This window comes from Tursiops truncatus, chromosome 11, assembly GCF_011762595.2.
Source record: "Tursiops truncatus isolate mTurTru1 chromosome 11, mTurTru1.mat.Y, whole genome shotgun sequence".
In the NCBI taxonomy this organism is placed as follows: domain Eukaryota; kingdom Metazoa; phylum Chordata; class Mammalia; order Artiodactyla; family Delphinidae; genus Tursiops; species Tursiops truncatus.
Genome location: NC_047044.1, coordinates 9,022,264 through 9,034,968, shown reverse-complemented (window position 1 = coordinate 9,034,968; position 12,705 = coordinate 9,022,264). Strand labels below are relative to the sequence as shown.

Genomic DNA, 12,705 nt, shown 5'->3' with positions numbered 1-12,705 from the left:
GTCTGCTTTTGTGTTTGTCTCCCAGAAACAGTTCTGGCACAACTCAATGGCTATCAGAGGAATGAATGACTAAACAACTCAACGCCACAAAACAGTGGAGGCGCCAGGATTTGAACCCGGGACTGTCTCCAGTGCTGTCTGATACCCCCACTTCCCTGACCCCCAGCTCCTTGGTCACCCCACTCTGCCAGCCCAAGGGCTGACGTTCTGTCACAGACACCCTCCCTGCCCACCCGAGGGATCGGCTGCCCCGCAGTTATCCACCCAGCCTGGCCCAGACTCGCCGCTTCTATTGAATATCACACTGGATCGGCCTCTGTGGCGTCATTAGAACCTCCCGCCTGTCCTGCCAGGCTGCCTCTCTGAAGACCCAGCCTGCCTCACACAAGCCCCCCTTTAGGGGGCTCTGCCTTCTAGAGGGTCACACAGGACAAAGCCAGGCCCTCATCCACGTGACAGTCCATCAAGGAGGCAAAAATAACAATCCTCTCCCTCCCGTGATCTGCTCTGCCCGCCGCTCCCTTGCCCTTCCAGGAACGGGACTTCTAGACTTTCTTGCATTTGGTTCCACAAACATTGGTCAAGGCCTGGGGCGTAGGTTGAGGGGTGGGAGGAACAAGACACGACATTCTTGAGATTTGTACGAGGCAGAGAGTTCCCTGATTCACCCGTTCCAGTTAATGAGACCACTTCTTGGGACAGAAGGCTCTGCGGGGGGTGCTCAATTCAATAAAATTTTCAAAGAGGCCCCTTGATCGTTAGCATTTGAAGCAATCTGACTAACAGTGCTTAGGAAGCAGTTACGTTCTTGCAAATCCCGTTCAGCCCTCAGGAAGCCCCACTGCTGATGCAGTCAGGTACGTGGCCCTGCGCCATGACCATCAGTCCTCTGGTCTGACGCCCGCTGGTCCTACCACCATATCCGGGCCACTACTTGCCTTTCAACTTGACCCTCTACTCAGTGACAGACTGCTGTGTGACAGGCCCTGAGGAAGATACAGAAAGGACAAGACACATTTTCTGCCTTCCAGGAGCTCAAAATCGATGGGGAGTAGACCGGGGTTTCCCGACCTCACCGCTACCAACATGGTGGGCCAGGTCGTTCTTTGCTGGGGGCGCTGTCCTGTGCATTGCAGAGTTTAGCAGCATCCCTGAGCTCTACCCACTAGACGCCAGTAGAATCCACTCCCCCAAGTGTGACAACCAAACATGTCTCCAGACATTGTTAGAGGTAAGCAGGAGCACCCAGCCACTGAGCATCTGCTGTGTCCACGCCAGGCCCTTTGCATATGCGATCTCCTGTAATCTGAATAGTATTTGGGGGGGGGGGTTCCTCCCACTTTCCAGCCTACGAGATTGGAGGTGGGGAGCCTAGGATTTAGGGACATTAAGGGTAGAATTTGCTCAATGGCACACAGCTTCCCAGCTGGGATTTAGGACCAGGGTTCCACCAGCCTTCTCGTGGTGCAGCACTGCCACCTGGTGGGAGAGCCGGGCATGTCCGTGACCCGCGGCGCTGGCTTCCCTTCTCTCCTTTCCTTCCTCTTTCTTCCGTCTCACTGGACACCACCCAGGATATGAGGTAGATTATACAAATACAGGCCACAGAATGGAAAAGCAAATGTATAAAAATCAGAACCGTGGAAAATGATAATGATAAAAGAAAACCAAACCTAGGATATAACTCAAAACGCTGAAGGCAGTGCTGGGGGAATGTCAAAGTGCTAGAGGCAGACAGAGGAAAGGGATCCTTTTCTCCCCTTTTACAGAGGAAATGAAGTTTCCAGAACTTGCACGGGAGGTGTCAGAGCTCTGAGGAGGAACACTGGTGGAGGACACACCTCTGGAGCATTTGTCTTGTCTACCCAGCAGGGCTGGGCCTCACTTCTGGGTCTCCAGCACTCTGCCCAGGGCCTGGCCACGCTCACTAAATCCTTGCCGAATTCTACTGACCCGGGATGCACGTAGTAACTCACCCTTCCTTGGGTGACTCGTCTCGCAGGCCTCTAACTGGCGTTAGAATTAGTAGTAGTAGATGTTGCTATCTGCTCCACCGGCGTGTCCCCAGTCAGGCCCCAAGGACTCAATTACTGGCCTTGTCATACACCCCAGACCTTGACCTGGAAATGCAGAAATCATTCATTGTTCTTCCTTTTCCCTCTTCCAGTCTCCCCCTCCTAATCCATTCTCCACGTAGGGCTGCTGCCAGCCCATACAGGCTTTTGTGCAAAACTGGGAAGGGCATCTCTTCCTCAAGACATTTTACTTCCATCTATTGGGAAATTGCCATGATGTACCGATTTCATTAGAATGAGACAAATCACTGCCTTCTGCTAAAGAAACGTCATAAGAAACACACAACTCTACAAGGTCTAAGATGTGACAGGCGCTCCTTGCATGTGGTGTCCTTGTGCAGTACGTAACCTGAACAACCACACCCAGCAGCCCTGCCTCTACATTCTAGATCTGATTCTATTAGCACCCCTTCCCAACTTAAATATAGTCTATAGCTCCTCGTAACCTATCGTGCCAAGTCAAAGTTCCTGATGCGGCTCCAGGGAGCCTTGCGGAGGACACACTCACCCGGAAGTTGGGAAATGTGAAGTTGTCACAATATTCTGAAGAACTGGAGATGGGGTGCTTACATACACACGCGAATTTAATATATGATAAAGGTGGCACTGGGGGAAAGAAGGGTTATTTCATAAATATCTGACAGCCATTTAGAAAAAAAGGCTAATTACGATCCCTCCCTCACTCCTTACACCAAAGTGAATTCCAGATGAATACACCACAGATATAAACATTTTAAAAAGTACAATTTGGCCAGTATTTTCTGTCTCTGGGTGGCTGTACAGTTGAGTGTGTTTGTGGGGGGCGGCGGTCAGTAGGGAGGATTGAGCTGGATAAACTCCCAGGTCTAACAACAGTGAAAGCTGCCATTCATTCATTTCACCGCAACTCTAAGCCCACCACACCCATCATCTGCCTCCTGTAACACTTTCTCCTTGACTGAAATATTCTCAGCTCTCTGGCAATCCTAGCCCCTGGGTGTGGGAGCCCTGCAGGTCCCAGCATCCCTCGGGAGCCCACCTCCCAGGCTGCACCCAGGCCTTCTGCTTCAGTTCCTTTCCGGGCTGTGGAAGTATTTACCTTGGACTTGAGCACAGCTGTGCTGTTTTGGTTTCCTTGTGCTGTATTTTAAGGTTTGGTGCTTTTTTTTTTTTTTTTTTTTTTCTGCTGTATGCAGGCCTCTCACTGTTGTGGCCTCTCCCGTTGCGGAGCACAGGCTCTGGACGCGCAGGCTCAGCGGCCATGGCTCACGGGCCCAGCCGCTCCGCGGCATGTGGGATCCTCCCAGACTGGGGCACGAACCCGTGTCCCCTGCATCGGCAGGCGGACTCTCAACCACTGCGCCACCAGGGAAGCCCAGGTTTGGTGCTTTGTGATTGGAGCTGGGAAGACATGTCAGAGAAGGTATTCATCCTGACTCTGGTGGGCAGTCAAGCTTTCTCTCCGAATCCCTTTCCTTCCCATATCATATGAAAAATGCTCATGAGGCCTTGGCAGACTCAGCAGACTAGAGGAGCCCAACGGGTCATGCAAATGAGTGAACACCCATGGAGGAGACGAGAGGGAGCGGCGGGGACTGGGGTAAGCTGGGGAGCTCATACTCTGTCCAAAGGTGGCGGCTGCTCCTCAGCACAGGTGGGGAGTCCAGTGCTTCCAGATCTCCTAAACATTCAAGCAGGACTTCCCTGGTGGCGCAGTGGTTAAGAATCCGCCTGCCAATGCAGGGGACACGGGTTTGAGTCCTGGTCCGGGAAGATCCCACATGTCGCGGAGCAACTAAGCCCGTGTGCCACAACTACTGAGCCTGTGCTCTAGAACCCGCGTGCCACAACTACTGAAACCCATGCGCCTAGAGCCCGTGCTCCGCAACAAGAGAAGCCACCACAATGAGAAGCCCACGTACCACAATGAAGAGTAGTCCCCACTCACCACAACCAGAGAAAGCCCGCGCGCAGCAAAAAAGACCCAACGCAGCCAAAAATAAAATAAATTTAAAAAAAACAAAAACATTCAAGCAAACCTGGAAAGCTGTCTTTTATAATTGTCTGCATCTTACATAGTTCTTTGTGGAGCAAGGAGAACACTTCTCAGTCCAGTCCAGCACGTGGACCTCCAGGTTGCCCCTTGAGGAGGTGGAAGCTATAGTCAGCCTGAGTGGTGCTGCCTCATCTGTAAGATGGGCACATTGATCCACAGCCCTTGCAGGCTGTCGTAGTGATCCATGGGGATGAAGGATGTAAAGGGAAACCAACTAGCATTCATTGAGCGATTGCTCTGGGCTGGGCACGATCCTTCTCCTAAGCCCTGAAATTCCCTGTGCAGAGGTGCACAGGTGGGAACTGGGGAGATGGGATCTGGGCTCCGAGCCCACACACCTGCCGCCCTGGCCACCCACTCCTGCTGCCTGCCAAAGGGAGGTATTCCGTGAACAAGCCTACGTTCCCTTTGCCCATTGCAACAGTACCTGGCACAGCGTGGGCAGCAGAGATTTCACAGGACAATGGGGGAACCTCACTCCTGTCCAGGGATATCAGGTTTTAGTTTGGTGAACACAGGCTCAATGACATCTGAGGACAGCAAAGCCCGTTAGGAGGGGGGTGGCTCTCTGAGAATGATTTCCAGGTCCCTGGCTGGTGAAACTCCAGAGCCTCATTGATCTGGCTACGGCCAACATCTCCGTCATCCTGGGTGATAAGAGCATCTGCACCTTCACTCCACCCTGGGTTCCCCTGGGAGGGCTGCGGAGGGCTGGTGGGCTGGACTGAGCCTTCTGTCTTGTCATCCAATAGCAATTTCCCTCCACTTCAGAGCACCAAGCACTTACAGAGCATCTCAATTTTATAAGGCATCCTCCCGGGCAAAGTAAAGGGAATGAGACTGGAAAGACCCAGGCCTCAGGGTTCTCACTCTCTCTGCCTTCTTAGGGAAGCCTGGGGCTGCGCTGAGCCTCTCCTCCTGCAGGTAAAGGGGTACCTGGCCCGCTCTCACTCTCCCCTCCTGCCCCTCTGTGACATCCCTCCAGGGAGGGCTTACTCATGATGGCATTTTCAGCTTCTCTCCCTCTACTGGCTCCTTCCCTCCCCGGCTTGAGGCTAGAAGGGGCACCAGCCAACCCCAAGCCCAAGCCCACCCAACCCAATCTGCTTTTCTTCCCCTCTAACTGTCCTCTCATCTTGCTCTTTCCCTTCTCAGCAAAATCACTGTGTCTCTCTCTACTTTCCATTTACTCTTCAGCCCCTGGGCCTCTGCCCCCACCTCTTGCTGAGCCAGTCAGTCAGAGACCAGCTCCTAACAGGGGAAGGATGATATGGGACTGGCTGGGGCGCTGGCCTCTGTGAACACACCCTCCTCCCCCCAGGCCTGCAGGACACTCCTGTCTTCTGACTGGTCCTCTCCAGCATCCTTTGCTTCCGATCGGTGTCGCCAGGGCTGCTCCTCCTTTTCCCCTGCCTCCACCTTGTCCTGAGTGATTTCATGTAGCCCTGGGGTGGTTTGGAGCTCAGACCCTAGTCCCACCGCTTATGGCTCTTCGAGATCCCGTCTCCTCGGATGCAGATGGGACAATGACAGTCTTATCCTCACAGGACTCTGATGGCAGGTGGGGGTTGGTGCGTGTGTCTTGGCACAGGCGGAAAGCTCAGGAACTCTTCACTCTTACTGCCCACTGATGACCCCTTCGAGGGACACCACAGTGGCCTGGGGACTGATCTCCTGCAGGTCTCAGCCTGCCCGTCCTGTCGAACCAGGTAGAGCCCTGAGATTTCGGGACCACGGAGGCATGTGGGTGCCAGATGCCTGCCCCGCTGCCCCATCTCCGTTGCCATGGGAGCATGGGGGGGGGGTGCAGGGAGGAGCCTTGTGAGTCTGGAAATAAAGAGAAGACCCTGAAGAGTAAGAAGAGTCCGGGGGAGCTGATCTGAAGGGCAGACCCCTCCCCGCCAAGGGACCTCCCTCCTTCCCTCCTAAAAATAATGTTCTGTAGGACAGGGGGATTAGGAGAGACATAAAAGGTCCCCTGGTCTTCCAGCTGGGAATGTCACCAATTAGATTTATTTGCGTCACAAAATTATTTCTTTAAAGGGCAAAGTAGGGCAGCCTCGAAGAGCGGAAAGGACACACATTTTGGAGTGAGACAGACCTGGGCTCCACAGCGAGCTTTTTGTCTGCCTGGCTCAGTGTCTTCGAGAAATGCCTGAACCTTTCTCTGCTTTGGTTTTCATCATCAGGATAATCATGCTGACCAAACGGGGATGTTGGGATTAGACATAATACAACATTTGTAAACTACTCAATCCGGTGTCTGACACACAAGAGACGCTTCATAAAAGCAGATGTAGCGGCTGGTGCCACCGCAGTGTGCGTGTTTTTCCCACACCAAGCCAGCCCTGGGAGAATGACGCCTGAGATCCCAGAGGCCACGCGCATTATTGCTCTTAAACCTTAGGCCTCCTCAAGGCCCCCATCTGGGCCCCTCCCTTTCCTAGAAGTTCCAGGGGTCCACGATCTCCCCAGTATTGATGGGGCTCCATTTGCCATGGAAAGTCTTCCTTTACCTGAGTGGGGACCCTAGGGCCCTGGACAACCGCCTTCTTTTAGCAGTTTGGGAGGCCTGGAAGATGCTCCTGGTTAGGCTGGAGCAGAGAGGCAGCAGGGCAATTGCTCAGGCAGGACGCTGAAGCCACGGTTGACCCTTCTATCCCACCCCCACATCAGCAACTTCTGGGGCTCCACCTCCACATACTTCCTGGATCTGACCACCCCCCTCCACACTGCCACCTCCTGGTCTGAACCCCTGTCCTCTCTCCCCTGGGGCTTTGCAGCAGCCTCTTGACCAGTCTCCCTGCTTTAGCCCTTACATCCTTCCGTTAGTCTCAAAGCCAGACTGATCCTGTGAAAAATGGAAGTCAGGGACCCTTTTCACAAAGATGGCGCCGAAAGTGAAGAAGGAAGCCCCTGTCCTCCCAAAGCTGAAGCCAAAGCAAAGACTCTGAAGGCCGAGAAGGCGGTGCTGAAGTGGATCCACAGACACACACACAAAAGACACAGCGGCTCCAATGGCAGCCTAAATATCCTCGGATATGCGCCCCCAGGAGAAACAAGCTTGACCACTACACCGACACCACGTTCCCCAGACCACTGAGTCTGCCGTGAAGAAGAGAGCAACACACTTGTGTTCGCTGTGGAGGTCAAGGCCATCAACATGTATCAGACAGGCTGGGAAGACACTTTTATGACATCGCATAGCCAAGGCCAACACCCTGATGGGGTCTGACGGAAAGAAGAAGGTATATGTTCAAGGCCCTGACTATGATGCTTTGGTGGTGCCAAGAAAGTTGGGATCATCTAAACCGCATCCAGCTGGCTAACTCTAAACATACATGTTTTCACCAGAAACAAACAAACAAATGGAAGTCAGGTCCCATCACTCCTTTGCTCCAGACTCTCTGGTGACCCCTGTCCCAGCAAGATTTCCCCTCCCCTGCCCCTGATAAGGACCCCCTGTCCTGCCTCTTCCCACCCCCCACCCCCCTAGCCCTTGCTCACGCTCTCACACTATTCCCCATGCACTGGCCTCCTCCCTGTTGCTCCTAGGACAGCCTGAGGGCCCACCTGAGGGCCAACACGTGGAATGCCCTTCCTGAAGGTCCTACTCAAGTCCCCTTATCAGACAGGCCTTCCAGCAACACTCCAAGTAAAAAAGCAACTCCTGGGCTTCCCTGGTGGCGCAGTGGTTGAGAGTCCGCCTGCCGATGCAGGGGACGCGAGTTCCTGCCCCGGTCCGGGAAGATCCCACATGCCGCGGAGCGGCTGGACCCGTGAGCCGTGGCCGCTGAGCCTGCGTGTCCGGAGCCTGTGCTCCGCAACGGGAGAAGCCGCAACAGTGAGAGGCCCGCGTACCGCAAAAAAAAAAAAAAAAAAAAGGCATGAGGACTTGATTTCTCTGTTCCCTGCAATGCCTGTGGCAGTGCTTTGCACATTAGACACCCCAAACAAGGATCTGTGCAAGAATAAATGGATGGGTGGGCAACTGCTCTGTGTAAGTGCCCACCCCTTTCTGATAGATGCCTTTTAAATCCTCACAAAAGCTGAGAGGTGCTGAGGAGGTTAGGAAAGTTGTCAGAGGGCAGGCAGCTGTCCTTAAGTGGTGGAGCTGCATCTGGAGCCGCCTGGGCCTGATTCCAAAGCCTGCCTCTTCCCCTCTCCCTCTGTGGATTCCATAATGACATGGCTCCTGCCCTCAAATCTGATGAGAGACAGAAACTAATGCAGAAATTAAAAAACAGTGCCTGGCAAATAACAGGCGCCAATAAACACGTTTTGCTGTTGAAGGAGCGAAGCCCTAACGGCGGTGTGCAGACATTTCTGTGGGGCCCAAAGGAGACACCTAAGTGTGTTGGATGAGGGGCGAGGAAGGGTATCTAAAAGACTTCTAGAGGGGGACATCTGAGGGGGACCTTGAAAGGTAGGTCCTTGCCAGGGGTGCGGGAACAGCACGGAGGGATGAAAAGAAAGCAATCTGAGAAAATGGAAGACCTTTAAAAGCCACGATACGGAATACCCTTAGTGTTAAACCTCCCGCAGGCACCCCCATGGCTCCAGCCCGAGATCAGCAGACAGTGCTGGGGCCACACAGGCTACAGAGCTGGCAGCAGGTTGGGGGATTACGCCGCACAACGTCTGCACCCCGCCTCCCCCTGCTCTGCCCAACCCGGACTCCCGCTCCTCCGCCCCCCGACTGGGCGGGGCCCGAATGGGTGGGCGGGGCCCGAATGGCCTTGGCCGGCCCGTCCTTAGGTGACGTCACGCATGGAGGCGGGACTCCGGCCTGTGGGGCGGAGCCGCGCAAGGGGCGTAGCCTGACGCGGCTCCTGGCCCCACCCCTAGAGAAGCATAGGCCTGGAAGACCGGAAGTCCTCCAGCCCCCGCCTGCCTCCAGGCTCCCTTCGGTCCCACTCCTCAGCTCCGTGCGCAAGGTCGTGTCCCGGAAGTGAAGGGGCCATGTTGGTGGGTGACCCCAGGAGAGATACCGGGCGAGAGGCGAATCCCGAGGAGTGGAAGCGTGCGCGGTCCGCAGGTGAGTGAGGGGTGGAGTGAGGGCCGGGGTCGGGGGCTCGCCACGCCTTCTCTCAGGGCCTCTGTCTGGGCCCCCCCATCCGGCCCGGGCCCGGGCTACCGGCCTGGTCGTCGGGGGTCTCGCCCCAGCCCGCCCTGGGCTTTCCCCTGGAGGCCGCCCCGGGGCTCCGCCTCAGCCTCCGGAGCCCTCCCGGGGCCCCTGAGCCGGCCTGCCCCAGGCTCGGGGTCTCTCCACCCCGGCTAGGTGCGACGCCCCGCAGGGTAGGGGGAGGACCTGGGGACCTGACGGGGCCCAGCGGTGCACTCGCCGATCGACCTTGTAGTAACAGCCCTCGCGTGACAGTCGCCTCCTACTTCATAAAGCATTTTTCCTGTTGATTTCTGGATTCATCTCCCACTCCGGGAGGCCCTTGGGGCCGAGGGGCGCTCTTCTACAGCTGAGGAAAAAGGGACGCGGACAGTGGCTTCCTCGAGCTCGCGCAGCAAGTTATGAAGGCCGGAGGCTGATGGCTAGCCGACTTTGGGCCCAAAGTCCAGACCTTTTTACCAGTCAGATACCTCTTCCACTCAGTCTCAGTTCTTTATTTCATAAAGAGGGACGATGCTTTTTTCCACACAGGGACGTTGTGAGGGTTCCCTCTTTCGTTCAGCTTCTTTTTTGAGCCCTTGGTATGTGCCAGGCGGTGTGCTGGGAAAGTTTGTAAAGCACCTGGAAGTGCTGTACACATGGTAAGATCCCAGCAAATAGGAGTTATCATTACACAGGCAGTCAGAGTTGGGGTCGGGAGTGCCCCCCCCCGCCCCTTTATAGCTGGGTGCCCCTGTGGGCAAGTTACTTCTCTCTGGGAGCGTCAGTTTCCTCCACTTAAAACGGGGATACTGACGACGCTGGGATTGTTGATGGAATGAGAAGAGTTGTCACGTGGGATCTGCTTAGCCCATGCGTGCTACATAGTAAACACTCCCTAAGCGTTAACACTTCTTGTTAGGAACCTTGACTACTTCATAAATGCCTCGGTTTAAATGTGATAATGGATGACAAAGCACTTTACAGAGGGTAACTGTCTGTGATTGTGTAAGGCTTCATTGTTACAGAAGGAAGATGGTGACAGTTTATGTGTATCTAATACTTACTGAGCACTTACAAACGAGGGTAGGTAGCATTAATAATATTGACACCTGTCCCTGATAGACTGCTTAGTATATGCCGAGTGCTATTCTAACCACGTTTACATACATTAACTCATTTAATCCTCATATAAACCATATGGAAAATACAATTTTAATCCTCATTTTACAGATGAGGAACTAAGGTAAGCCCAGAGAGGTTAAGAAACTTGCCCAAGGTAATGAATGAGCTCATAAGCGGTGGTGCCAGGATTCAAGTGTGACCGAGACCCCTCGTCTCCAACGGCTCTAGACCACCCCTTGTGGTGAACTTCAGTTACAGGTGCTTTACCAGTGATATCTCAGGCAATTCTCAAAATAACCCTATGTGGTAAGTACTGTTAGCATATGTCGTATTGACACATAGCAGTATGTAAATGTAGGTAGCATTATCTGTATTTTAAGAGTGAGGAAGCTGATGCTCAGACAGGTTATGTACTTTGCCCCAAGCTATGTGGCAGATAAGTGGCAGAGCCAAGATTCAAGCACACGCAGCCCAGCTTCCAAGCCCTGGCCTTTCAGCGTAACTGGTAGTTTCCCACGAGCAGGAGTCGGTAGGCTGGGATACAGTCCCAGCCCCGCCACTAAGTCATATTGTGACCTTGGGGGGGGTCTCTAAGACCTAGATTAAGAACTACTGAATTAGATAATCTCCACAGGCCCTTCCATCATTAATTCTGATTCTAGGCTTCTCTTTCTTCCCTTCTGCGTATAGCCTGACGCCCAGCCCCTGTCAGTCCCCCATGGCCCCATGGAGCCGAGAGGCGGTGCTGAGTCTCTACCGGGCTCTGCTGCGCCAAGGCCGAGAGCTTCGCTACACTGACCGAGACTTCTACTTTGCCTCCATCCGCCGTGAGTTCCGGAAAAATCAGAAGCTAGAGGATCCTGAGGCCCGGGAGAGGCAGCTGGAAAAGGGCCTGGTATTCCTCCACAGCAAACTGGGAGGGATTATTTAGGATCCTCTCCTTTCCCCTCCCATCCTAATTCCAAGGGAAAGAGGACAAAAGTGCCTTCCATAGACACGCCTGCCTCTCTCCCACCTCCACCTCACAGATGCGGTAAGAAGCCTCAGGTAGGTAGGCCCTTGTTCCTGTAGGTTTCATTTTTTCTGTTGCAGGGGTCCAGGAGAGGGAGAACCTTTCCTTTAGTGACCAGAGTCCTTTAGTCATAAATCAATGGAGGAAATACAAACATATTAACAGCAGTATGTTCCCTTGTTAAGAACAAAAAGGCCCTGAGTTTCAGGCCCCACCAGGAGACCATTTTGTTTCATAAAACATTTTACATATGAAAATGCTAGAAAAGACATTGGTTAAAACTGTTAGAGCTCAGTTCCTGGCTGCCTCATTCTTTGGTAGATTCACTTCTATTGAGGGCAAGATCATGTTTCCCCAAACATAACTAGACTCTGTTGCAACAGTCTCTAAAGCAAGCACAGTGTACAGACCTCGGAGGACGGTGCCTTCCTGACACTGCTACTAACAACTGTGGGATTTACGGTAAATCACTAAATCTGTCTAGGCCTCCATTCCCTCATTTGTAAAATAACAGTACCTACCTCTTCAGCTTATTGCAAGAATTAAATGAGACAACTCGGGAATTCCCAGGCGGTCCAGTGGTTAGGACTCTGCGCTTTCACTGCTGAGGGCCCAGGTTCAGTCCCTGGTCTGGGTACTAAGATCCTGAGGGCCGCACAGCGCGGCCAAAAAAGAAAAAAGAGATAATGCACACAAAGTACTTGGAATGGTTCTTGGCCAGTGGTATGTTAGTTCTGTTTAGTTCCCATGCCAGTGTGATAGTCCCACTGTAACCAAATGATTGTGTTTAATTCAGCAACTTCCCAGAGGGCCTTCTCTGGCCCTGGCATTCTAGTAGGCTCTGAGGTTGAGGTGAATGATGTGGCCCATCAAGGGACGGGTCTCGTGGAGATCGACGGGAGGTAATTCCAGGGTGAACAGCTCTGTGCTAGAGGTCAGGTAAAGAGCTTGGAGACAGGGGTGATGCCAGAACTGTGCCTTGGGGGCGGGGTGGCAGTGGAGGAATCACAGGTGGCTATAGAAAAGAGGACATTTGAGGTCTGCCTCAAGTGAGAAATAGAAGCTTGCCGGGCAGACGGGCAATAAGCAAGTGTGGAGTTGGAAACAGAGACTCACATTTTATAGTCTGGAAACCCGAGTCCAGAGTGGCTCGAGTGGTGCACCTGGAAGGCAGGTGACCAGAGTTGAGGCTGGACCAGGTCTGGAAGGACATCGAATCCCCTGTTGAGGAGGTTGTGATATCTGACAGAGGGAGACCATCAGAGCTTTGTCAGCAGGGGAATGGCGTGGATGAGGGATCGTGGCAGTGGCGGCATGGAGAATACATTGGTAGGGGATACCAGAGGCCGCGGCT

The 12,705-nt window shown here is 53.6% G+C and overlaps 1 protein-coding gene across 1 annotated transcript; it reads left to right on the top strand.

Annotated features, from left to right (window-relative positions):
- Window positions 1–11,057: 11,057 nt before the first annotated feature.
- MIURF (mitochondrial elongation factor 1 upstream open reading frame) lies at window positions 11,058–11,270 on the top strand. Its single transcript, XM_073788165.1, has one exon. It carries the CDS (start codon window positions 11,058–11,060, stop codon window positions 11,268–11,270), a length of 213 nt encoding a protein of 70 aa, XP_073644266.1.
- Window positions 11,271–12,705: the final 1,435 nt, after the last annotated feature.